The sequence below is a fragment of the Callorhinus ursinus genome, unplaced genomic scaffold (genome assembly GCF_003265705.2).
Source record: "Callorhinus ursinus isolate GAN/ISIS: 27379988/994484 unplaced genomic scaffold, GSC_fseal_2.0 scaffold27, whole genome shotgun sequence".
Taxonomy (NCBI): Eukaryota; Metazoa; Chordata; class Mammalia; order Carnivora; family Otariidae; genus Callorhinus; species Callorhinus ursinus.
In genome coordinates this window covers 7,862,346-7,887,108 of record NW_027397089.1, presented here as the reverse complement: position 1 = coordinate 7,887,108, position 24,763 = coordinate 7,862,346, and the positions used below count along the sequence as shown (strand labels likewise).

Genomic DNA, 24,763 nt, shown 5'->3' with positions numbered 1-24,763 from the left:
TGGTAATTCCTTACCTACCATTACAATTACTCAAAGAAATCTTTTTATTTATTGTATATTGTATATTGTTTATTGTATATATGGCTAAACAATATATATGTGAGTGTGTGTGTATATATATATATATATATATATATATATATATATATTTTTTTTTTTTTTACCTTGGAACCAGGCAGTCAGCTCTCTGAAGAGTTGTGGCATCCAGTTCAAAAAGGGATGCAATGTCATTTCCATGTGGGACTGACACTAAAGTATACATAATCTTCTCCCCGGCCTGGCGTTTCTTCTTTGAAGTTGGAAGATCTCCATCTCTCTATTGAGGAGGTACAAAGTTATTTACTTTTAGCAGTTTTCTTATTAAATTATCCAATTAATCAGGAGATAAGGTTTAAATCTGTCCATTATTTCTTCATTGGATCATGGAGATGTCTGTTTCACGTCATCCAGAGAGAGCAGGTCAGGCCTGACAGCCCTGGAGGTAATTATTATCAATAGTGATAAGTCACACACTCCTGGAGGGAAGGCTTGATCTGGGCAAATTATCAAAGCACTAACAGTCATAATAGTTGTGTTCCCTTACCTTGTCTTAAAACTTAAATCTATTTACATAGTAGTTTTGATCATTCCACATTTAAAAAAACAGAGAAGAAATAGTGTGTAGAATCATCTAGATTTCATAAATTCAAGAATCAACATGGCAGTGTCTCAAAGTTCCTGACTAACTCCCAGAACATAATTGGGAGAGAGAAACATCCCATTTTAAGCTGGCAACCACATAAGATTGGTAATTATATATTTTTACTTGAACAAAGTCTCAATCCCTGTGGAAGAATATGATGCACAAGAAACCAAAAAGTGATACAGCAAAAGTAATACAAGATTGGTAATTACATACATAAATATAATTACTTGCACATATTTATTGAAAGAAATGAAATTTTTAAATGAAAAAAGTAGAGAGAGAGAGAAAAAGTGTCACTGTACCATCACAAGAAGTTGAATTGAAGTAGGGAAGAGAAGGGGTGTTTGAAAGGCAGATGAAAGCAGTCCATGCCCAACAACAAGCAGGTGTTTAATGGCCACTATGACAACGAGATTTTACACCCAATCATTCCAAAACATTCACTTGAACTTCCATCCCAAGATTGGGAATATCATTTCCTTTGCAGTTTCATTCTGATGTCTTCTGAAAATGGTGTGCAAATTGGTAGCACCACCGAACTGTGAATGGGCAGAGGAACCGCCAGGGCTCCTAAGCAGGAGCAAGACTGTTAGGTGCTAAACCTCACATAACCCAGAAGCACCTGGCAGCTCCTGAAATCTTTGACTTATCTGTCTTCTACAGAGACCAAAATTCAGAGTTAAATGAAAGCAGAAGTCTGGAAGACTGTCCCCAGGTAGTTTGACCCCCGTAAGAGTTGTTTCTAATCAGTAAGTACAAGCTATACTTATGGATCAGGAAAAAAGCACACTTAACTAACTTACAGCATATTTTAAGGGAATGTAGAGAGAGAAGGGAAAAAATGCCAAAACAGAAAGCAAACCATATTTTTGAACTTACACAAAGCTTCTCATGATACCAAAGCCATTGTTGTTCTCACTAATCTTACCACAAAAATTTGAAAGAGAGGAAGATGAATGTTAGCATCGCCTTCAAACAAAGAGATGAGTGCGGTTACCTGCAGCTGACGAAGGATGAGGACAGGCAAAGAGAGGGGCAAAGGAGAGAAAAAGGAAGGAGGAGAAGGAAAGGAGAAGGGAGCGGGTTGTGGTAGTGAGGGCTCAACCCCGAATCCAACTAGCCAGCCCTTAGTGCAAGTGAACCGAAGCCAGTGGCCTGGCCTGAGCCTCAAATACTCACTGAGTCACTCCTCAAAGGGTAGGAAAGAACTCACAACTAAGAACCTTCCTTAGGGCTCCTGAAAAAATTCTCATGAGTCGTGAGACACATTTTCACCGTGATCTGAGTTGAGGGAATGGAAGTCTGAATTGAAGACAAATTCTGTGAGGGACAAAGACATCCTCATATCCTGAGAAAAGAAAATCTAAATGTCTTTAAATAACCCAGTAAGAGTAGCCTGGTCAGACAAATGAATTGGGGGAGATGACTGCTCGGGGAACATAAAATTAGGCTTCTGAATCTCGAGATTGGGAAGGGTCTTTAAAGACCATCTGTGAGCTAAGAGTTCTTCCCAAATAAATTTCTGACAGTAGCTACTCAAGTGAAATTCTATCATTTGGAATTTATTCTTCTGGGTCTTGAAAACATTTGGTTTCATTTTAGTTATTCCCTACTCAAATTTGGAGAGCCTCTGTACAGTTCTGTTTATTTCCTGCATTGCAACCCTCAAAATGGATTAGGAGGAAGATCCTCAAGGAAAGAGAAATAGTCAGAATGGAAAGGTAGAAACAGGGCAAAGGAAAGGGAAATGAATGTGATACTCTAGAAGAAAAACAGGAGTATACAAGAGAAATACAACACTAAGGACACCACTCCTGAAAGAAACAGCTAATAAATTAGTTTTCATGAAAACCAGTTTCTTCTGCTCTGTGAAAGACACTGTCAAGAGAATGAAAAGACAAGCCACAAATGAGGAGAAAATATTTGCAAAAATACTTATCTAATAAAGGACTGTTACCCAAACCATACAAAGAACTCTCAAACTTCAGCATTAATAAAACAAATTCCCGGGCGCCTGGGTGGCTCAGTTGGTTAAGCGACTGCCTTTGGCTCAGGTCATGATCCTGGAGTCCCGGGATCGAGTCCCACATCGGGCTCCCTGCTCAGCAGGGAGTCTGCTTCTCCCTCTGACCCTCTTCCCTCTTGTGCTCTCTCTCTCTCATTCTCTCTCTCTCAAATAAATAAATAAAATCTTTAAAAATAAATAAATAAAACAAATTCCCCAATTTAAAAATGGGTTAAAGACCTGAACAGACATCTCACTGAAAAAGACATACAGGTGGCAAATAAACATATGAAAAGATGCTCAGCATCATATGTCATTAGGGAGTTGCAAATTACATAATGAGATGCCACTCACAACAATGAGCTAACCACACACACACACACACACACACACACACACACACACACACACACACACACCTATTAGAATGAATAAATCCAAAACACTGAGGACTCCAAATGCTGACAAGGATGTGGAGCAACAGAAACTCACTCATTGCTGGTGGGAATGCAAAATGATACAGCTACACTGGAAGACTGTTTGGTGGCTTCCCACAAAACAAAACATAAACTGTACCATATGACCCAGCTATCACGCTCCTTAGTATTTACCAAAATATGCACACAAAAACTTGGAAATAGATGTCTATAACAGCTCTACTTGTCATTGCCAAAACATGGAAGGAATCAAGATGTCCTGCAGGAGGCAAATGGATAAACAAACTGTGGGACCTCCAGACAATGGAATATTATTCAGTGCTAAAAAGAAATGAGCTATCAAGCCACAAAGACATGTCAGAACCTTAAAATGTATATTGCCAAGTGAAAGAACCCAGTCTGAAAAGGCTACCTACGGTATGATTCCAACCACATGACATTCCAAAAAAGCAAAACTATGAAGACAATAAAAAGATCAATGGTTGCCAGGGAGTAGAGGGGAGAAAGGAATGAAAAGACAGAGCACATAAGATTTTTAGAGCAGAGAGACTATTGTGTATGATATTATAATAATGGATGCATGTCAAATGATGGCTACTTTCATCAAAACTCAGAGAACGTACAATGCCAAGAGTGAACTCTAATATAAACTATAGATTTTGGGTGGTAATAATATGTTCAAGTAGGTTAGTTAGTGTAACAAATGTACCACTCTGGTGCCAAATGTTGGTATGGGGGCAGCTGTGTGGGGGCAGGGGGTATATGGAAACATGTACTTTCCACTGAATTTTGCTATGAACCTAAAACTGCCCTATTTTTAAAAAAAAACAGGATGAGAGAAAATATTTGTAAGTCATATATCTGAAAAGGTATAAAGAACATTCACAACTCAATAATAAAGACAACCCAATTAAAAAATTGAGCAAAAGATTTGAATAGACATTTCTCCTAGAAGACATTCAAATGGCCAATAAACACATGCAAAGATGGTCAACGTCATTACTAATTAGTAAAATGAACTAGGACAGCTATCACCAAAGAGACAGACAATAACAAGTGTTAGTGAGAATGCAGAGAAATTGTAACAGTCATATATTGCTGGGGGAACATAAAATGGTGTGGCCATTTCAGAAGAGTTTGGCAGTTTGTCAGAATGTTAAACATATGACCAATAATTCTAAGTCTTAGGTACCTATCCAAGAAAAATGAAAATATATTTCCACCCCAAAACTTGTCCATGGATGTTCACAGCAGCATTTATAAAAGCCAAGATGTGGACACAATCCAAACGCCCATCAAATAATGAATGGATAAACAAAATGCAGTATATAAACATTATGCTAAGTGAAAGAAGTCAGACACAAAAGTCCACATATTCTATGAGCCCATATACGAAATGTCCAGAATAGACAAATCCTTAGAGAGAATAGATTCATGGCTGCCAGGGCCTGGGGGAGGGGAGGAGGGCGAGTGACTGTTAATGGATTTAGGCTTTCTCCTGCAGGAGAAAAATAATGTTGTAGAATTTGATAGTGGCTATAATTTTGGAGCTCTGTATTAAAAACCACTGAGTTATATATTTTTATAAATAGAATTTTATGGTATGTGAATTATATCTCAAAGTTGTGGAAGGAAGAAAGGAAGGCAGAAAGGGAGGGAGGGAGGAAAAAAGGGAGGAAGGGGAGAGGAAAGGACAGGGAGTGGGAAGGGAAGGAGGGAAGAGAGGGAGAGGGGGAAGGAAAGAAAGAAACGGAAGGAAGGAACAAATGAACGAACAAACTAACTCCGAAGGATGCTGTTTCATTGATGTCTGCCATGTAGCTCAACAAGAAAATTCAGGGGTTATACTAAGATATGGATGGCAAAGAAGCATTTTGCCTGGAACATAATGGTGACACAAGAACCACACTTCTGCCTGGCTGCAAATAGCTAAAGCCAAGAAAGCTTCAAGAAGTTCTATGGAATCCTCTTATAAAGGGCCCAGGAGACTACCATTTGCAACTAGGAAATCCTTCTCAATGGTAAAAATGGTGGTGCCATCTGATATTGAAAATGATAATGACTATGATGAAGAAGAAAACCAAGAGAGGAGGAAAGAGAAGGTTTAAGAGGAAGTGATAATTCTAAAAGAAAGAAGAGGAAGTTTGCTTTAGTTATAATCCTCATAAGATGAAAACTTGAGGAGAAACAGACCAGATGAATTACAGTCACAAAGAAATATCATAAGAGAACTGGTTTTTACACTCTACAGTGCTACTGCAGCCAAAAGAAAGAACCACCAACATAATGAATATTAATTAATACATGTGAGAAGACTGCTTCCTAACATAGAACACAGAAATAATGGACAAGATCAGTCAATTGTAGAAATAACCCAAAGGATTTTTCGAATAGGTAGGCAAAGGGATTTGAGAACAAGTGGCTTCAGTGGTTTATTAGAAAGGCACAAATAAAATATGACTTTAATTAAGGAAAATAAAATTTAATCAATTATATTGAACCATGTTTGAAGAAAGGCTTTATTAATAGAAGATGAACATGTAACCTAAATAAATAGAGATTCAGTGAGCAGGATTTGGCAGTTTCTCTCATCATTGCTAGTGCAGATGCAAAAAATTAATATTCTGGTCTTTTCGGAGGAATACCATATCCCTAAAAAGAATATGTGTCATCTACTTTCGTGAGCCTCCTGCACACCAATCTTCTAATTATAACAGCTTTTGCTACAGATTTTACTTCAAGGAAAATGCACTAACTAACCCAACTTAGATTTACTTAGCAATTGAAAGTTGGCATTGTGGTTTATACATCAGTCACTTGTAAGTTCATTTAGTACAAGTCAATCCTACTGTATATACTCTCCTTTTGAAATGTTCATAAAATAAATTTTCTAGCCTTACAAAAAGAAAGCAGATCCAGGTTCCTAGATTGTCCTCCTACTCCACCCCCTTTGGTAATACATCGGTTCCCAACTAAAGTAGTCAGGAACCTCTCTGTTTTGACACTCTTATAATGAACAATAACGTTTTTTTCCAAACACAGAAAAAAACCTCATTTATTAGGGCTAATTAAAAGAGGTCACTCTGAATTACGCATACTATTTAAGACCTATGGTTTAATTTTAATTACATAGGATAAGTGGAATGTACCACAACACCCCTAAATAATTGGCTTAGGTCCCTGGGGGAGGTGGGGGAGGTGGGGGAGGAAGAAGATTTAATGAATAGATAAATTCCATTTATAAATAGTATAACAATTATTTATGGGTGAAAAGAATTTCTAACATCTTTTGCAGTTTTTTAAAGCAGTGCTATACATTTTGCTTTTAATCTCTTATACTCTGCTAATTTGCTTAACAAACTCCCCTTCATAAACAGTTCCACAGTAAATTTCAAGACAGCCCCTCAAAATTTGTAAACAATAAAACATGAATGATGAGTTGTAAATATATAATTTTTAAATGTATGGATCAAGCTTCAATCTATAAGAAAAATTAGTATTATATTCCTATAATATGAAGGCAGTTCTGTTCAAAATTGTGTGCCGGTGGCTTTTGTTTGTAAACCCGTATCTTTTTTTTTTTTAAGTAAGAAACAAGACACACACACACAAAAAAAAAAACAAAAAAAAAAAAGAAAGAAACAAGACACACACAATTACAGAAGCAAAATGCCTTCCCTTCTCGCATCATGAAAATACATTTAAGGTCCAAGAGAGCTTAAGCAGGTGTTAGATTTAATATCAGGTAGCTACCCAAAACCCTCAATTTAGGGAACGCAGAGTCTCAGAATGTTAACCTAGTCTGCTGGGCTCTTATAAAACTGACGTTTTCTCTTGGAAGGAAAGGCACACAGCCTCTCGGGTTATACAAGTCAAAAATCCCCTTATGAAAAAACAGCCGAGTAAATGAATGGTTCTCCCGGCTTCTCCTGGCTTCTCCCACCTGTCCTGGGCCCTGCCAGAGGAGGCACAGCCCTTAGCCTCCTGTAACACCTTCTCTGTTGACTCATTTGTGAGTCATCGAATTTTTAGCAGAGACATCACGTTGCAATTCTGTTGCTGGGAGCCAGAGACATTCTGTAAGAAAGAACGTATATGCATTTTCGGGGCTGATGCAGACCCACATGCGGCCACAGCCAAGGCAGCATCATGACGTGCAGGCATCTGTGTTTTTGGTAAGACCCTCCAGGGCTCTCACGGCTGACTTTATGTAACAGACAACCCTGCCATTTAAAGCTGCAGATGCTTCTTCTCTTGCCTGGTTCCTTAAGATTCTGTTACTCTTTTTTTTTTTTTTTTAAAGATTTTATTTATTTATTTGACAGAGAGAGACACAGCAAGAGAGGGAACACAAGCAGGGGGAGTGAGAGAGGGAAAAGCAGGCCTCCCGCAGAGCAGGGAGCCTGATACAGGGCTCGATCCCAGGACCCTGGAATCATGACCTGAGCCAAAGGCAGACACTTAACAACTGAGCCACCCAGGCGCCCAAGATTCTGTTACTCTTAAACTCATTCCTACTATGACATTTTTCCGTTCTTTTCCTTATCACCTTACCACTGATGAATATAGAGTATAAACTCAAGGAAATTTGGGGGTCTTTGTTCAAAATCAGGTCCCCCCACCACTCTCTCCCAAAAAAAGTCTATAAAATAGAATCTTCCAGTACATTTCAGCCAAGTATCATGGTTCCTAGAACACTGCTATTTATGTAAGTCTATACACAAAGACTGGTGGTTCTCCAATGGGCAGAGAGTCTGGACCCCAGGGGGGGCCTCTGGCAATTTCCAGATGCATTTTTAGTTGCCACAACTGAGAGCAGGGTGGACCACAACTGGTATCTAGTGAGCAGAGTCCATGGATCTGCTAGACCTCCGACAGTGCCAAGGACAGCACCCCACAGCAAAGAATTCTCCGGGCCAATCTATCGGTATTGCTGAGCTTGAGAATCCCCAGCATAGACAAAGACACTCCCTTGAAAACTCAGATCACATTCCACCTCAATATGGTAATGTGAAAATGGGTGGTGTTATTCCAAAAAAAAAAAAAAAAAAATCCCCTTCAAAGAGCCATTTGGAAAGATGCAGCCTTTCAAGGAGAAGGAACTAATGACTGTCAGGTTCCCAGCTGGGCTTGACACAGTTCCAATGTTTACAGGGTCCCTGTGGATGCTGTACATTTGTAAGATTGGAAATAATAGGCTCCTTTGTAGAATAAATACAGCAATTTGGGTTAATGGGAGCTCTGACACACACCGCCTCATTTCAGTGGCACCATGCATTAACCTTTGAGACTTCAAAAGTGGAAGGCAACATTTTGATAAAGGTTTCTAAATTACAGGAAAAATATTAACTGGATATTAAATAGACAACATAAAGGAAAATTTGGAAAGAAAAATAATTAGCATGGTCACAGTGAACTCAGTGTTACTGGAACCCAGATCTGAGGTGAGATAGCATTCTGTTTGGGGAAATTGATTTCACTTTTCACAGGCTAAGCTCTAACTGCTCCTTTGTTTTCTTTTTTAGACAGAAACATAATTATTGCTAGGTGGCAAATGGTCTATAAAATGAGAAGCCATATTATTAGCTTTACTGTTCCATATTTTCAGTTTTATTTACTTTCAAGCCAGGGATTAAGGATAGGGAAAAAAAATGAAATCAAATGTCTCCAGCTGGACCTCTCTCTGAGATGGCAGATGAGATTCAGCCATAAACTTCTAGGGCAAAGCAGACGCACCTGTGTTATATGCAATGAAAGTACTGCTGGTAACAACAGCCTCACAGAAAAGTGCTCTTTCTCACTTTTAGAGGTGGATGAAGAACTTGTATTTCAGAACATAAAGGAAAGAAGTCTATGAAGTCTAACTAAAAGCTCAATGGACACAAACAGCAAACTTCATGGATTCACTACTTATATTCCCTGAGCTGCTTCATAAACCTTCCTACTCTATCTCTCCCACTCAGTTCTGCCCAGAAGCATCAGCAGCATCACCAAATAGTATGTAGCTGGAAGGAGATAAGCAAAGAGATGTAATTCAATTACACAATTTGAAGCTTTGGGGTGATGCCCTTCTGATAGAAACAACGTACATTTTTAGCCTACCAACATCTTCTTTTATTCAAAGAGTTTCCTTTTATCTGATTGAATGTTAACCTCATGGCATATAGGTGACGTACACAGGGCAAACATCCTCATCCCATCGTTCGGGTAGGAAACAGAGTCTCAGGAAAGGCTATCTGACATGTCCAAGGCTGCACAAGTCAATGGTGGTGCAAGAAGTAGAACTCCCCTGGTTCTATACAACGCGGAAGTCACGTAGAATATCATAAATAAAGATCTTGAGAAAAAGAAAAAGCAACCCCTGACATCCGATGGTTGGCCTGGTATAATCAGGCAGGCTCAGCGTGGCCAAGGGCACCCCGACGCTTGCGGACAGGCCACACTGTCCTCCGGTGAACATGCATGATTTCACAGAACATTGACATCAGACATGGCTGCTCCATAGTCATGTCTGAACACCAACAAAATGTGAAGGTTGTCCAAGCCATAAAAACTATCTAAGATCCCTCTCCCCTAAAATGAGTGCTGCTTCTTTAGCACTTACAACCTTAGCCTGGCTCTCATCTGCCCTCCCTATAGATAAAATGTATTAAGATACTTCCTCTTCCTGACAGCATTCATTCCTATCTACAGTAAGCCCCCCTTCCTTAAATCCTCCCAAAACCATCTTATACAAGCCCAAATCCTACCATAGGTTCTTTCTAACACCCTCTGAGAGGACCCACAGTTCCCGGGGCTATAAGTGCAATGTGTAATTAATTCCACTTGCTCAAGATCATGTGCGTTCCTGGTGGTCTTTGGCCAGAGACCATTGATCAGCTTATAGCAAGAACCAAAGACTCAGCTTTTTTTTTTTTTAAGATTTTATTTATTTATTTGAGAGAGAGAATGAGATAGAGCATGAGAGGGGGGAGGGTCAGAGGGAGAAGCAGACTCCCCGCCGAGCAGGGAGCCCGATGCGGGACTCGATCCTGGGACTCCAGGATCATGACCTGAGCCGAAGGCAGTCGCTTAACCAACTGAGCCACCCAGGCGCCCAAAGACTCAGCTTTTAAACATGGTTATGGATGGCATTTTTCTAAACCAAAGGAAAATAAGAACACAACAATCCTGGGCTAGCTATTTGAAAACCGAGGAGAGAAGAGTCCACACAGGGACATAAAACTGAATTAGAAATGAGTGATCCAACCAATCTAACAAGCCTACTTCTGTATTTAGGGACATTTTGACACAAATTAAAGTTTTCATTGGGCCAATGACTTGATACTTCGGCTTTATTTCTATTTTAAACCTGATAGATGGAGAAAGAAGTCAAACAGGATTGACTCAGGTCCAGAAATTCTGATTTGATTCACCTCCCCCATATCAATATCCTCATAAAACACAAAGCTGAGAGCCAATGCAAAGACAGAAGTCATTTCAGTTAAATATTCCAACCCATTCTGCCAAAGGGTAGAATTTTGGATGATGCAGTAATAATTCTTAGCAATTCCAAAAGAGACTGCTAAACTCCTAAGAAAATTAAATTATAGACTGTGTCTATTTTACATTAAAATATCTAGCTAGGGCGCCTGGGTGGCTCAGCCGGTTAAGCGACTGCCTTCGGCTCAGGTCATGATCCTGGAGTCCTGGGATCGAGTCCCACATCGGGCTCCCTGCTCGGCGGGGAGTCTGCTTCTCCCTCTGACCCTCTTCCCTCTCGTGCTATCTCTCATTCTCTCTCTCTCAAATAAATAAATAAAATCTTTAAAAAAAAAATAAAAAATAAAATATCTAGCTAAATTGCTAAAATATATAGATATATAGATATGTATATAAATCCAGCCCATCAACCAGCTTTTGTCTGTATCACATCAAATAACCTCAATTTCAGAATTTTCTATTGAATTAAGTCATGTTGTTGTCATACAGTCATCTTCTTTACAAACGACGATAAAAGATCAGGCTGAATAATAATAAATATCTTAATGAAAGTTGGCTTTAAAATAAGATTGAGATTTTCTGACTAGCATGCTTTAGAATATCAGAAAAATCAGTCATACAATTGTCTGATGCCTCAATTGCTCCCCATAAACAGAACCCAAATTATTTTCAATCAGAAAGGATTGTCCTGTTGTCCTCTTTTAATATCATGCCATAATTCAATTTCTCCTTCCTAACTTCTACACACCCTGAAAACTAAACCTAGACCCACCATATCTCCCAGATGCCCACCGCCTTCAGTGCTCTATCATAAATGGCCTCCAAAGTGCTAGAAATCTCCCTAAATAACCATTACTGGACATCTTTTTATAATGTAAGCCATGTCATCATTTACTTTTTATCTGTGATCCATAGCCTCTAGTCTGAGAATCTCTCTCAGAATCCCTAGTCTTCAAATTTTCTATTAACTTCTCAATTTGTTCATACAAAATATAAACAATATATTTGGAGTTTGTTGGGGAAAAAAAACGATTTCACTCACCACATTTTTTCCTTCATTTTGAGCATCTCGATAATCAGGATTAAGCTAAAAAACAAAACAAAACCAGTTTTGAATCTCTATGAAAAGCACATTAACAAGACCAATGATCTTTAATTCAGTTCACTATTGTATCCTTAACTAAATTCAAAATTAAAAAAAAAAACTAAGAAAGAAACCATTACTAAATAGTACAATTTAAAACATTACTTTCAAACTCTAATTGCAGGAGACATGAGCTAAAATGCCATGTTTATGGCTTTTGTTTATATTAGAACAGTTGACATCTTTGAACAAGTGAAAGCTGACAATCTCACATCCTCCGAGGAAGTCTTCAAGAGAATTTATCATGTTGCCCACCACAAAATCTGCCATTCACCAATAACTCAATTTTTAAAATTGGACCAAAGGAGAGTCTTTGTAACAACGATTTAAGACTATGTTGCACACGCTATATACACAAGAAAAGAAAAATCAAGCAAAAGAAGAGCTATCTATCAGATATGAAGGTTAATGCATGAGTGCTGTGGGGTTTGGGGGTCACTCCAATAAAGATGGATAAGCTCTGGATATGCCGAGTGTTGGCCTGCACATTTCCAGCTGGCCAGAATCCATACTCCCGACTCCCACCTGATGACACAGTCCCAAAAAGATGTCTGCATTGTACTGAAATGACTAGTTCATAATTTGTAAAACAACAGACTTATAAGGAAGGTGTTTTTCTCTAAATAATGAGTTGTTCACTTGATTTTTACTATTTTAATATGAATCAGTTGGTGTCTATAATATGTAACCCCAGGCATTAAAGTCACCATTTAAAATGTAAGGTCAAGAGTCTTTCTCAGAACGACACTTGGCTAGTAGCTCTGAGGAATGTCCTCTCAACTTATTACTACATGTCAGTGAAGGTGCTGCAAAGGATCAAAAGCAAAACAGAACAAAACAAAAAAAAAAGTCTGAATCTCATGGAAAACTAAGACTGAAAAACAACCTAAACCCAAATCTACAATGAACTGTCAGTCTTCACAAAGCAGCTGGTGCTGGGGGAGAAGCAGACACGTCCCCAGTTTTTCCCTCCCGGCATACCTCCACCTCACTTCAAGCGAACAGCCTTGTGAGCACATTTAAGGTACGTGCTGTGGCTGCCACTGTTTGTCCATTCTCTCAGAGACCTCGAGTATTTGCCCACCAAAAACCCACACAGAAGTGTGTGCCGCTGAGGAGCCCTTGTTAGACTAAGCAGAAATCTGTCTCCCCGGGACTCCCATCCACTGTCCCACTACCTCTGTCTTCTCATGACCACAGAAATGGAACAAAGCTCAGAAAACAAATGGGCAGAGAGTCAAGGGGGCAGATAATAGCAGAGGGCTTTCTGAGAAGCACTTCCTGAAGAAAGAGAAGAGCAAGAACAGTGGCTTCATATGTGGGAGTTAGACTGCCTAACACTGTAGAAATAGCAAAGGGGTAGGAGAGGGAAGTAAGGGTCACAGAGCCCAGGCAGGCAGAGTTGCCATGCATGGGACCTGGGACCTACAGTGGCAGTGTGTCCTTCAGTGGGCCCTACAGCTGAAGATTGAGAAAAAGGATCACGAATTTTAAAAAATAGAACAAAATGACCATCCACTCAACCCATCTGGTTCTGCACAGAGCCCACTTGTCTGAGGATAGGAAGGAAGGAAACAACATAGGACTGATTAAAAAGCATATTATAAGGGGAAATTCTTTTCTCAGAGTCTTTCTGAATATTTTCTATGGTATGATGCAAAATCGACTTTTAGGAAATGGTTTGACATATTCAAGAAAGTGTAAATAAACATTTCCTCTATGTAAAGACAACAGAATAAAATGAACAGCTGAAAATACAATACAAAAATAATGACATAAATAATAATATACAAATATCAAGAATTATAAAAAGAAATAAAGAAGGATTTCACTAAAAATGAAAACACGAATACAAAATTAAACTCCATGTTGGCAGCAATAAAAAGCACATTTGATGCTGCAGGAAATGAGTGATGCAAAGCATAAAAAACTGAACAGCCATCTCTCAATACAGAGGAAAGGTATAAAGAAATAAAAATTAGGAAAAAGCAAGTAGTCATGGAGGACCAGAGAAGGGCCTATCAATTAACGGATGACGGGTGTACTGAAGAGGAAGAGTAAATTAGTGGAATACAAGCAACGATCAAAAATAATACAAAACAAAGCTTTGCTCAGCTGAAGAACTGTGTATGCAGAGGTTACCATACCCCAAGAAAATCAACTAAAACGGACAGACACATTCATTTAAGGACAATGAGCAGGGGCAACAAAAGGGAAACAAGGGTAGGGACATAAAATAGAGCCAGAAATTAGGTTTAGACAAAAATGCTTACCATGTTACCAGAAGAATGGATAAATAAAAATGTGGCATATTCAAACAATGGAGTACTACTCAGTAATAAACATGATGAGCTGCTGATATAGCAACAAGGCTGGATCTCAAAAATATATACAACAGAATATTGTTCAGCTATAAAAAAAGAACGAAATCCTGTCATTTGCCACAATATGGATGGACCTTGACAACACTGTGCTAACTGAAGTAAATCTGAGAAAGACAAATAGTGTAAGATCTCACTTATCTGTGGAATCTAAAACAAACTGAGCTCATAGGTACAGAGAACAGAGTGGTGGGTTGCCAGAGGTGGGAGATGGGGCATGAGTGCAATGAGTGAAGGGAGTCAAAAGGTACATACTTCCAGTTATAAGAAAATATGTCCTGAGGGCACAATGTCCAGCATGGCGATTATAGTTAACAATACTGTACTGCATGTGTGAACATTGCCAAGACAGTAGATCTTAAAAGTTCTCATCCAATAATTACGTGTGGTGATGGATGTCATCTAGACTTACCTGCAGTAATCATTTCACAATATACACACACACCAAATCATTACGTTGTACGTCTAAATTAATAAAAGGTTATATGTCAATTACATATTAATTTTTTTAAATATTTTAAGTGGAAGAAGCCTGACACCGTATGACGCCATTTACACCAATTCTAGGTCAGAGAAAACTAAACTGTGGTTAAACAAACCAGAAATTGAGGGCTGGAGTGGGGAGGTACAAGGGAGGGGAGTGGATAGAAAGCAGAACACAGCCCAAGAGTCACATGACAGGAGTCTCTCAAGTTTTAGAACTAACAATGGGAGGCAGGGGAGAGGGCAAGAAAAGGGGAATCCAGTTACAAATTGCCCCTTAGTGCTAGGCCAGCAAGTGGGGAGATCTGAGGCAGAACTTTCTTTTTCTTTGGAGATACGTATCTTAGGCTCCTTAAATTCCCTTGAATTACAAATAAAAGAATTAATTCCAAAACAGGCTTATTCTTGCCCTTGGAATCCAAGAGTGAAAGGTAGAAAGCCAAAAAGATAGGGAATTAACTGGCCTCCTGTGTACTGATTAATCAAACACAAAACGACACACTTTTCCTTGACAGTAATGATATTTCCAGCAAAGTGCCCAGGAGGGGTTTATCCAGCTATTTTAGTCACGCATTACTGTTTTGCATTTTTTAATTTGTTTTCAATTTGAAGAATTCAGATGTTTTTTCAAGTTAAAAAAATTGCCATACTAAAATTATAGCTAAGTTATTTCCAAATGATATGCAGCATGTTTAGCCACAGATAAATCTCATGGTCAAAGTGTTCATTCAATAAGCATTAAGAGTAGTTGGCCACAGACACTGTGAAGGGAATTCATGATGGAGACCATGATGTAGCCTACATAAAATGTGTAAAGGAACAGGAATTAACATACTTAGGTCAAACACAAAATCATGTATGCCCTCTAAAATGGAAGCTATATTCCATCCCAAAGACAACACTACTTTCTGAAATTCAGTCTTCCCATATTTCACCCACTTGGGGTCACCCATTTCAGTCCCCAAGGTCAATCCCCCAGGGAAGTCTGGAAACTGGACTCCAGGCTCTGCCCTGGGAAGAGATACCCATGAGCTTTAGGAAAGGTCACCTAACCTTGGAACTCAGGGTCCTCAGCTGTTAAATGAGAAAAGTCTATAACCAAAGCTTAATCGTACTAAGTATATGTCATTAAATTTTATATATATTCATGTCTTTGGCAACAATACTAAAGATGGTGCTGATCAGTTAGATTTTGCCTCATCTTGTGTCTTTCTGGCTGTAATGTGTTTTTTTAAAAATAATTAATATGGAGTTATTGCTTCAGTAAATTCATTAAAGTGATAATAATAATGAGGAGAAAGAGGCAGAAGAGGAGGGGAAGTCACCCAAATATATCTATGCCTATATAAACTCACCAATATTAACTGAAGACCAAATAAATATATGCTTTAATATATGTTTTAATTATACTGCTGCTTTCCTTCTCTGAATATAAGAGCAGTAATTAGACTAAGGATGAATCAAAAATATATTATTTCTAAAGAAGGGGTAAAAAGACATGGTCATGTGAAGATTCCAGAATCTTTTAGGACTTTATTTTTTTTTAAAGATTTTATTTATTTATTCATGAGAGACAGAGAGAGAGAGAGACACAGAGGGAGAAGCAGGCTCCCGCAGAGCAGGGAGCCCGATGTGGGACTCGATCCCAGGACTCTGGGACCATGACCCGAGCTGAAGGCAGATGCTTAACCATCTGAGCCACCCAGGCACCCTCTTTTAGGACTTTAAAGGAAATATTTCTTTATGTTAAAAAATAAATTATAAATCTGGCATTAGAGAGAAAGATGTTTTTTCTTTCCTCCTTGAAGAGACCTAATATGCTTTTCAATCGTTTATTCAACAAACATTAATAGACCATCTATAATGGGCAAAGCATTGTGGCATACGGTATTTTAGCAAAGACGAAGAGAGTATGGTCCCTGACCACTGGACGTTACAATCTAGGAAGGAAAATAAGACATAAATACAGTCAGCTGTAATATAAAATAGAATATGTGACAAGAGGTATAAGACAAGAATGAATAATTTATAAATAATATAGGTCAGAGGAAGGAGGGATCTGTGGTGGGCAAATTTAGCCAAGAATTATTCATAGAGGGGCGCCTGGGTGGCTCAGTCAGTTAAGCATCTGCCTTCAGCTCAGGCCATGAACTCAGGGTCCTGGGATCGAGCCCCACATCGGGCTCCCTGCTCAGCGGTGAACCTGCTTCTCCTTCTCCCTCGGCTGCTCCACCCCCATTCATGCTCTCTCTCTCTCAAATAAAAAAATAAAATCTTAAAAAAAAAAGTATTATTCATAGAGAAGGTAGCATCCGAGATAAGCCTTGAAGGATGGATTGAATCATAACTGGCAGAGAAAGAAAAGAGTGAAGAAGAAAGGCAGTGCAGGGGAAATGAATGCCACATAGATAAGAAAATGAGACTTGTTCAGAGAAGACCCATAAATGTCATTTATGGAATACTTTTTATATGCTTTTAAAGGTTAATTCATTTCCCCTTACAATTATCCTATTAGAAGGGATTCTTTTTAAGAAAAAAAGTTTATTTGTTTTAGTGAGAGAAAGAGTGGGCACATGGGGGGTAGGGCAAGAGGGAGAGAGAGAATCTCAAGCAGACTCCCCTGCTGAGCTTGGAGTGCAGGGCTCTAATCGGGGCTCGATCTCACGACCCTGAGTTCGTGACCTGAGCCAAAATCCAAGTTGGACTCTCAATCAACTGAGCCACCAGGCGCCCCCTATTAGGAGGGATTCTTCACCCCACTTTACAGATGAGGCCCCAGTGGGGCACATCAAGTGAAGTCTTCTGTGCAAAGTCACACCACTGGTGAGTGGCAGGGTCACTCAGAAGCACAGGTCTGATGATTCCAAAGCTCCATCCTTTAATTACGATACCATGTTACTTCCCTCCTGCCTCCATAAAGAGGAGGGGCATGATCCAAGGTAGGATCCAAGCCAGCCCAGACCAATGGGGCTTTCAAACCATAGGCTAATGGGTTTACATCTTCAGAAAGATTTTGAATATCACTGGGGAAGCATTTGCAAAAACACTACATTAAAAATCCTCAACTGGCCATGGTCAGTAGAAGATGGAGACGGGATGAAAGAGGCAAAGAAACCAAGCACGGTGGTTCTAGTAAGAGGTAGCAGAGGCCTGACAAAAATAATCATGCTGAATGTAAAGGAAAAAGCAGATGCAGAAGATGTTATGGAGACCAAGTCAGTAGAATTGGAATGTGTAAACTGAGACAGAAAAATGTTTGTCATGACTCTCAGGTTTTTAACACTGCACTAAGAAAATGCACTGTTTCATGAGGAAACAATTCAATCTTAGATATATTTATTGAGTTTCAATGGCAGTGGGATATCCGAGATCAAATTCCTGGCCCACTCTAGCCGTGGGGGTGAATAACAGGGAGACTCTGAAGAGCAAAGACCCAGTATGAACCCTTGAAGGGAGTTCTCATTCGAATGGCCAAAGAGAGCTAGAAAGGAGTCAAGTAGAGAATGTCACACGTCAGAAAAGAGAAGTGGCAGAGAAAGAGAGAGAGAGACAGAGAAATATCATGAACACTTAGGCAATGAAAACCATGATTGTACCACAGTCAAGTGAAAGACAACTGCAACTTTCCACCTAACAAAATAGCAAGAAGCAGACAGAACCCAAGTCCACAATATATGCTCATTTTCTTAAAACAAAAATGTTAGTTTTTTAGGAGGAAATGTGTTTTGATCAATTTTTATGATATTAACATTAAAATCATCACTTGTATATTTTTAAATAATTATATATCTACACGTTCTTTTTTCCAAGGCCTGGTATTTCAGAGACAATCTATTATTCTGACTGACAAGTCTAGAAAAGAAAAGAAGGGAAAAAATAACTTTTATTAAATGCTTATATGTGCCAGGCACAATTTATATTTTGATGTATAACATTTACGTGTGTGTGTGTGTGTGTGTGTGTGTGTGTGTGTGCGTGTGTGTGTGTGTGTGGAGGACCTGGTATATATATATTCTTCTGTCATATTTATATTTACCTATACATACACAAACATACAAACCATAAACTATGGTTGATATAGTTAATGGAAAACTAAACACAGAGATATTTAAAACTATAACCCTAATATTCATAAGATTCTATGCTGATGTACAGGTTCTTGAGTACTAAGTTTTTAACTAATTAATTAAATCCGAAGTCTGTTGCACAGTTATGAAATAAGAGTTTACTGCCATCTGGTGGAAGTCTGGCCTATCTACAAACAAAGAAGCTATTGCTTGCTTATTTGAAAGCACAATGATAAAATCTTTAACAAATAAAATTATTTGAACTACTCGATCTATCTTGTTCTGGAAAGGATCCTTATGGCTTTAATAATACCCCAAGAAAGAAAATGAAGAAGCAGCAGATTGGAAATTGTGATACTTGATTTATAATTGCTCCCATGACTATGGAAGAACGGTTTCCTGAGACTCCCATATAATCCCATTCAAAATATAATAAAATCACTTTCTCCCCCATTGATATGATTGTGAACTCTCCTGCACCAGTAAGGCAATACAAGTAAAAGATCCAGGGCAAATGGCCATGTGTGTGCTTACAGCCGTGCTGTGTATTAAATGCAAAAATACATGGCTGTTTGTGTTCCTTCCCCTCAAGTTACCTTCTCTCTTGCATGGCCCACAGAAACTGACATCACAGGAAGACAGCCTAACAATACGGTACTGTAAATGTTCCGGAAAGCATTATCTGACAAAGCCACAAATGGCTTTGTTCTCTAATTCACAATTAAATACTTTGTTCCACATTTTGTCCATGAGCTTCTAGCATTGCATATTTCTCAAAAATAAATTTTGGGGCACCTGGGTGGCTCAGTTGGTCAAGCGACTGCCTTCGGTTCAGGGCATGATCCTGGAGTCCCGGGATCAAGTCCTGCATTGGACTCCCTGCTCAGCGGGGAATCTGTTTCTCCCTCTGACCCTCCCCCTTCTCATGCTCTCTCTCTCTCAAATAAATAATCTTTTAAAAAAAATAAATTTTGAACTCCCTAAAACAAAATAGCACTATATTGATAGTGCTATTCTTAACTAGCTTGCAGTTTATGTGCTTTGTCTCTATAGTTAGACTACAGAAGCTTCAGCATATGAAATGGTCTCAAAGCAAATGAGACCCTTCATTTCTACCCAAGCAATAGCCTCATTACAGTTTTTTGGAAAACTTGGCCTCCCTGTAAGTACTGGTTAAAAGAGAATATGAGAAGTATATGTATAAGTAGGAAGTCTATGTACAAGTATAATTTTGAGGGTGTTTTTTTTTTTTCCTCATTTGTGCTTAGATTTAAGATTGCAGCCCTTTAAACTCACTTTGAGATTTAATGTGGTCATCTCTGGATGTTAATCATTTAAACATTACACAAAATTGATGATCTCAGATGTGTATGCATGCTGGAAATAATTGGAAAGGAGATGTCCCAGTGACTGAATTAATGTCTTTCTCCTCTACCCTGCAAACTCCCAAAGGACAAGGACAAAGTGCTGATCGCCTTCGTTTTCTTCACAGTATTAACACAGTGCTTCCACCTGGTAGGCAGTCAATAAACGACTGTGTACTGTTGATGTAACAGTGGTCAGGGTTTCTCAATATCGGCACTACTGGCATTTGGGGCCAGATAATTCTCTGTTGTAGCAGCTGTCCTGTGCATAGATGTTTAGCTGCATCCCTGGCCTCTACCCACTAGATGCCAGTAGCTCCTTCTTCCCAAGCTTGACAATAAAAGTGCCTCCAGACATTGTCAAATAGCCCCTGGGCGACAGGACCACCCCAGGTGAGAATCACTGGTATAGATGAAGCAACGCAAGTCTGCCATTGAACCCAAAGACTGTCATTACCTTGTTTTTGAACTTTGGACAAAGTACATCACCTCTCTGAACCTGGGTTTCCTTTTCTGGAAAGTGAAATGATTGGATTTACAGCCTCAGTCTCTCTCTGATTCATCCATTGGATTATCTAGTATTTACTGAACATAAATTCCGTGTACAAGGTATCCAGTGGTGAGCCCCTAGATTCCACCCCCCACCTCCAGTTACCTGGCTTACAAAAAAATACCAGTGCTGGATAAAAATTATAATCATAATAACAGTAGAAGTAGTGATAGTAATAATAACACTACTCCATATTTTTTGTCCCCTTCTCAATGGAAGTGAGGGGACCTAATAGTTGCTGAATATATTTTATGTGCAAGGTGCTGAACCCTCCATATCTTCCTTAATTCCAAAATAATCCCATGAAATATATACTATCATCTTTTTTACACACAAGGGAACTGAGATTCAGAGAGGTTAAATATCTGCTTTAAGTCAGATAGACTGTGAGCAGTATACATGGGATTTTTTTTCCCCACTACACTAGGCTCTCTTTGCCACACTGGCCAATATAAACACCGTATACTCAAAAGCAATTCAAGAATTACATAATCCAATTTACCAGAAATGCCTCAAGCACATTAAAGTAATATTTGAAATTATCAATACGTGTCTGGAGAATGGAAAGGCTGAGGGAAAAGAGTAATGCCCTGCCAGATCCTGCTCCTCTGACAGGAGCTGCCCCTTAATGTGAAAACGGCTCTGTTCTCATCTTACTTTTTATTTTTTTAAAGATTTTATTTATTTATTTGACAGAGAGCGAGATAGCGAGAGCAGGAACACAAGCAGGGGGAGTGGGAGAGGGAGAAGCAGGCTTCCCGCCGAGCAGGGAGCCTGATACGGGACTCGATCCCAGCACCCTGGGATCATGACCCGAGCCGAAGGCAGACGCTTAACGACTGAGCCACCCAGTCGCCCTCATCTTATTTTTTTAAATATACCTTTAAAAACCTATCTCAGAGGACTGTTTTCCCTTTATTACTGTTCCTGCTCCTTCACAGCCCTGATAGGAAAAGTCAGTCCACCCCTACTTCCGCTTCCTGGCTTCCTTGTCGTTCCTCCACCCCCTGGATTCTGGTTTCCACTAAAAATGCTCTCAATCACAAATGGCTGTGTTCTTGCCAAATGCTGTAAATACATTTTGTTCCCGAGCTTTTTCGGTAGCACTCACTCCTTTTTGAAACTCTAGCCTCCCTTGCTTGACATTTGTGAATTTCAAACCATTGGACTTTCCAGCTGCCTCTCTTGACTTCTCAGGCACCCCATCTGTTGTCCACCCTTGAAAGATGATGTTCCCCTGAGGTCCACCTTCAAACACCTTCTCACTCTCTTCATACTGCCTCATGATCTCATCCATGCTGATGCTGACCAGTCGAGCCAATCCCCAAACTTCTAGAAGATGTGAACCCTGTGCCCATCAGGCATTTTCACCCAGACATTTTACAGCACCTCCAATCAGACTGAGTCAAAACTGAATGGATTATTTCCTCATCAGTGCTGCACCCCTTCCCATTTTCCCTAAATTGGGGAATGACATCACCAGTGCTCCAAAGCCAGAATCCTCCAACTCCTTAACCTTCAACATTCTGTGGATTACAGCTCCATTGCCTCCATGTCCTAAAAATGTCTTCTCCCCTTCCCCTTCTTGCCATTACCAATGCCACTCCCTTCGTTCAAATCCTCAAAGTTCCCTGAAAGTATCAGATCTTTGTCTCCTATCTGGGCTCCCTGTCTCTGAGGTGATCCCTTCCAGTTGCTAAGGCTCCAGAGCAGCTCTGTCTACTGGAACTTTCCCTGTGATGATGGAAATGTTCTATATCTGTGCTATTCAATACCCTGTAGTTATTGAGCCACCTGAAAGGTGACTAGTGTAACTGACAAACTAACTTTTTAATTTTAATAGCATTTATTTTCATTTAAATAGCCAACATGTGGCTACATTAGCCATTGCAAATTCTACAGCGGTCCTCTTTAAACACAAATTTATTTAGAACACTGTTCTTTATACTTTAAACATAAAACCAATTCTCCTTAGCTTAATAGATATGGCCTCAAAAAAATCAGCTGCCCTACATGTCTGGCCCTACTACTCCCCTCCCACCTTCTAGCACCACTTCCAAACTCACACATAGCCTATGCGTGATACAAATATGTATCATCCACATAAAACCAGTTTGTATAATACCACACACCTCCTTGCCTGTGTAAAAGCCATCCTCACCGCCTGAACATGCTTTCTCCCCCTTCCCCACCTGCCTTACCCATCCACCAAGCAGCGCCTCCTCCGGCCTCCTCACCATTCCTTGTACCCCCTGGCATTTTAGTGCCTCCCCATAAGCAAACCACTATTCCTATTGCTATAATACATTTATCACACTGTACTGAGACCGCCTCAAGGGCAGAAATTAGATTTTCTAGGGACATCACTGGTGTCTACCAAATGTTTACAAATAGCTATTCAGCCTCAGCCTCTAAGGTAACTACTTCAAACATCATTCCTCTTACGAATTAGATAAAATCCAAACCTTTCAATCAAAATCTTCAAGCAAAGGGATCTGTCACTCAATAATTCCTTTTAGAACCCCTTTCCTTGAGCCAGGCCTCCCTTTTTTCATCGTCTGCCTATGATTTGGACATTCCATAACCCTATCTGTGTCTCCTAGGCAACTTCTACAATGATTGTCCTTTTGTTTCTCTACCAATCTGTGTCTATTCCTTTCTTGGCGAACCAGGGAGAAGTTCGCCCCAAGCAAGAGCCTTCTTTGGCTAATTTCCTGCTGACCTAACTCCACCTGCACACATAATCAGCCTGACATGATCCTGCCTGTTGACCATCCTGTGGCCATTTATTGTAGACTGTCTTCCAAAGTAGGAGGTCAATTGTTTGAGAGCAGAGACATTCCTCTGTTTCCTTCTGTATATCATACTCCACCCTGCTATGCATTTATCAGTCACTTAAAAAGCATATATTAAAGATGGTATGAAATCTTAAGGAGGATGTCTGTTGCTGCTGTGAATTCCAAAAATAATTTTTCCCAACTCTTGCATTTTCAACATCCTATGATGTGTGTCTTATTTTTTTAAGAGGTACCTAGATATTAAAGATAAAATTAAAAAAAGTAAAATAAAAGCCATGGAGACTTTCTCTCCTATGAATAAGGGTATAATATAAGAAAATAAGTAAGACTAGGAAGTTACAAATCCAAATGTTGGGAATGATTTGAAATTAAAGACTAGGCATTTTTAAAAAAGCAAAATAATAAAAGGATAAGCATTGTGCTTTAACTACTGTCAGAGGCTAATTTCCATCTGTTGTAGAATTGGAACTGGAAATCAATTTTTTTATCAAGTGACAATGACTACAATAACTGTGATTCTGCCACACCTGAGTAGACGCTTTCACACCAGTAGGACACATACATCCTGAGATGTGACTATACCAGGATCTTAACTGACCTTAGTTGACAAATGAAATATAAAACCCTAACCTATGGATGACAGTATTTTGAGGCTAAAATTTCTCTTTTGATGGTGGAATACTACACAGAAGCACCCATTCTATTTTACTAGTTAAAATCAGTAGAAAATAAATTCCTAGCTTTCAATTTTTAGAGATGTATCTAATGCTTAATTCTCCTTCTTTCACCTTGCCATTAAAAAAAAAAAAAAAGATGTTATCTCAAGTATTAAAGGTCAAAGAAGAGATCCTCCAAGTACACCAGACTCTTTAATGAACAAAATAGCATCTGGCATTTAAAGTCATATTCTCTAAAGACAGAATAAAGAGTCTTTCAAAGTCTTTTCAAGGAATGAACTGCTTTCTATTTCTCAATTTTTAATAAATTCCTTTATATATTGAGGTCTTAGATCTTCATTAAAGTTAATAAACAATTTAATTCTTGGGGCGCCTGGGTGGCTCAGTCATTAAGCGTCTGCCTTCAGCTCAGGTCATGATCCCGGGGTCCTGAGATCGAGCCCCGCATCGGGCTCCCTGCTCAGCAGGAAGCCTGCTTCTCCCTCTCCCACTCGCCCTGCTTGTGTTCCCTCTCTCGCTGTCTCTCTCTCTCTCTCTCTCTCTCTCTCTCTGTGTCAAATAAATAAATAAAATCTTTAAAAAAATAAAAATAAAAAAATAAACAATTTAATTCTTAATAATCTGGTCATTTGAATGTGTCAATGATACAAGTTTTAATTGCAGAAATTAACTAAGAAAACTAATAATGTA

The 24,763-nt window shown here is 39.2% G+C and overlaps 1 protein-coding gene across 1 annotated transcript in view; it reads right to left on the bottom strand.

Annotated features, from left to right (window-relative positions):
- The window catches only part of ITPR2 (inositol 1,4,5-trisphosphate receptor type 2), a 497,992-nt gene that overhangs the window by 360,735 nt on the left and 112,494 nt on the right, over positions 1-24,763 (bottom strand). Inside the window, exons 10-11 of the mRNA XM_025879725.2 lie at positions 11,652-11,696; positions 165-316 (exon numbers count right to left, since the gene is read on the bottom strand). Coding sequence (XP_025735510.1) covers positions 165-316; positions 11,652-11,696 — 197 coding nt within the window. The remainder of the gene's footprint in view (positions 1-164; positions 317-11,651; positions 11,697-24,763) is intronic.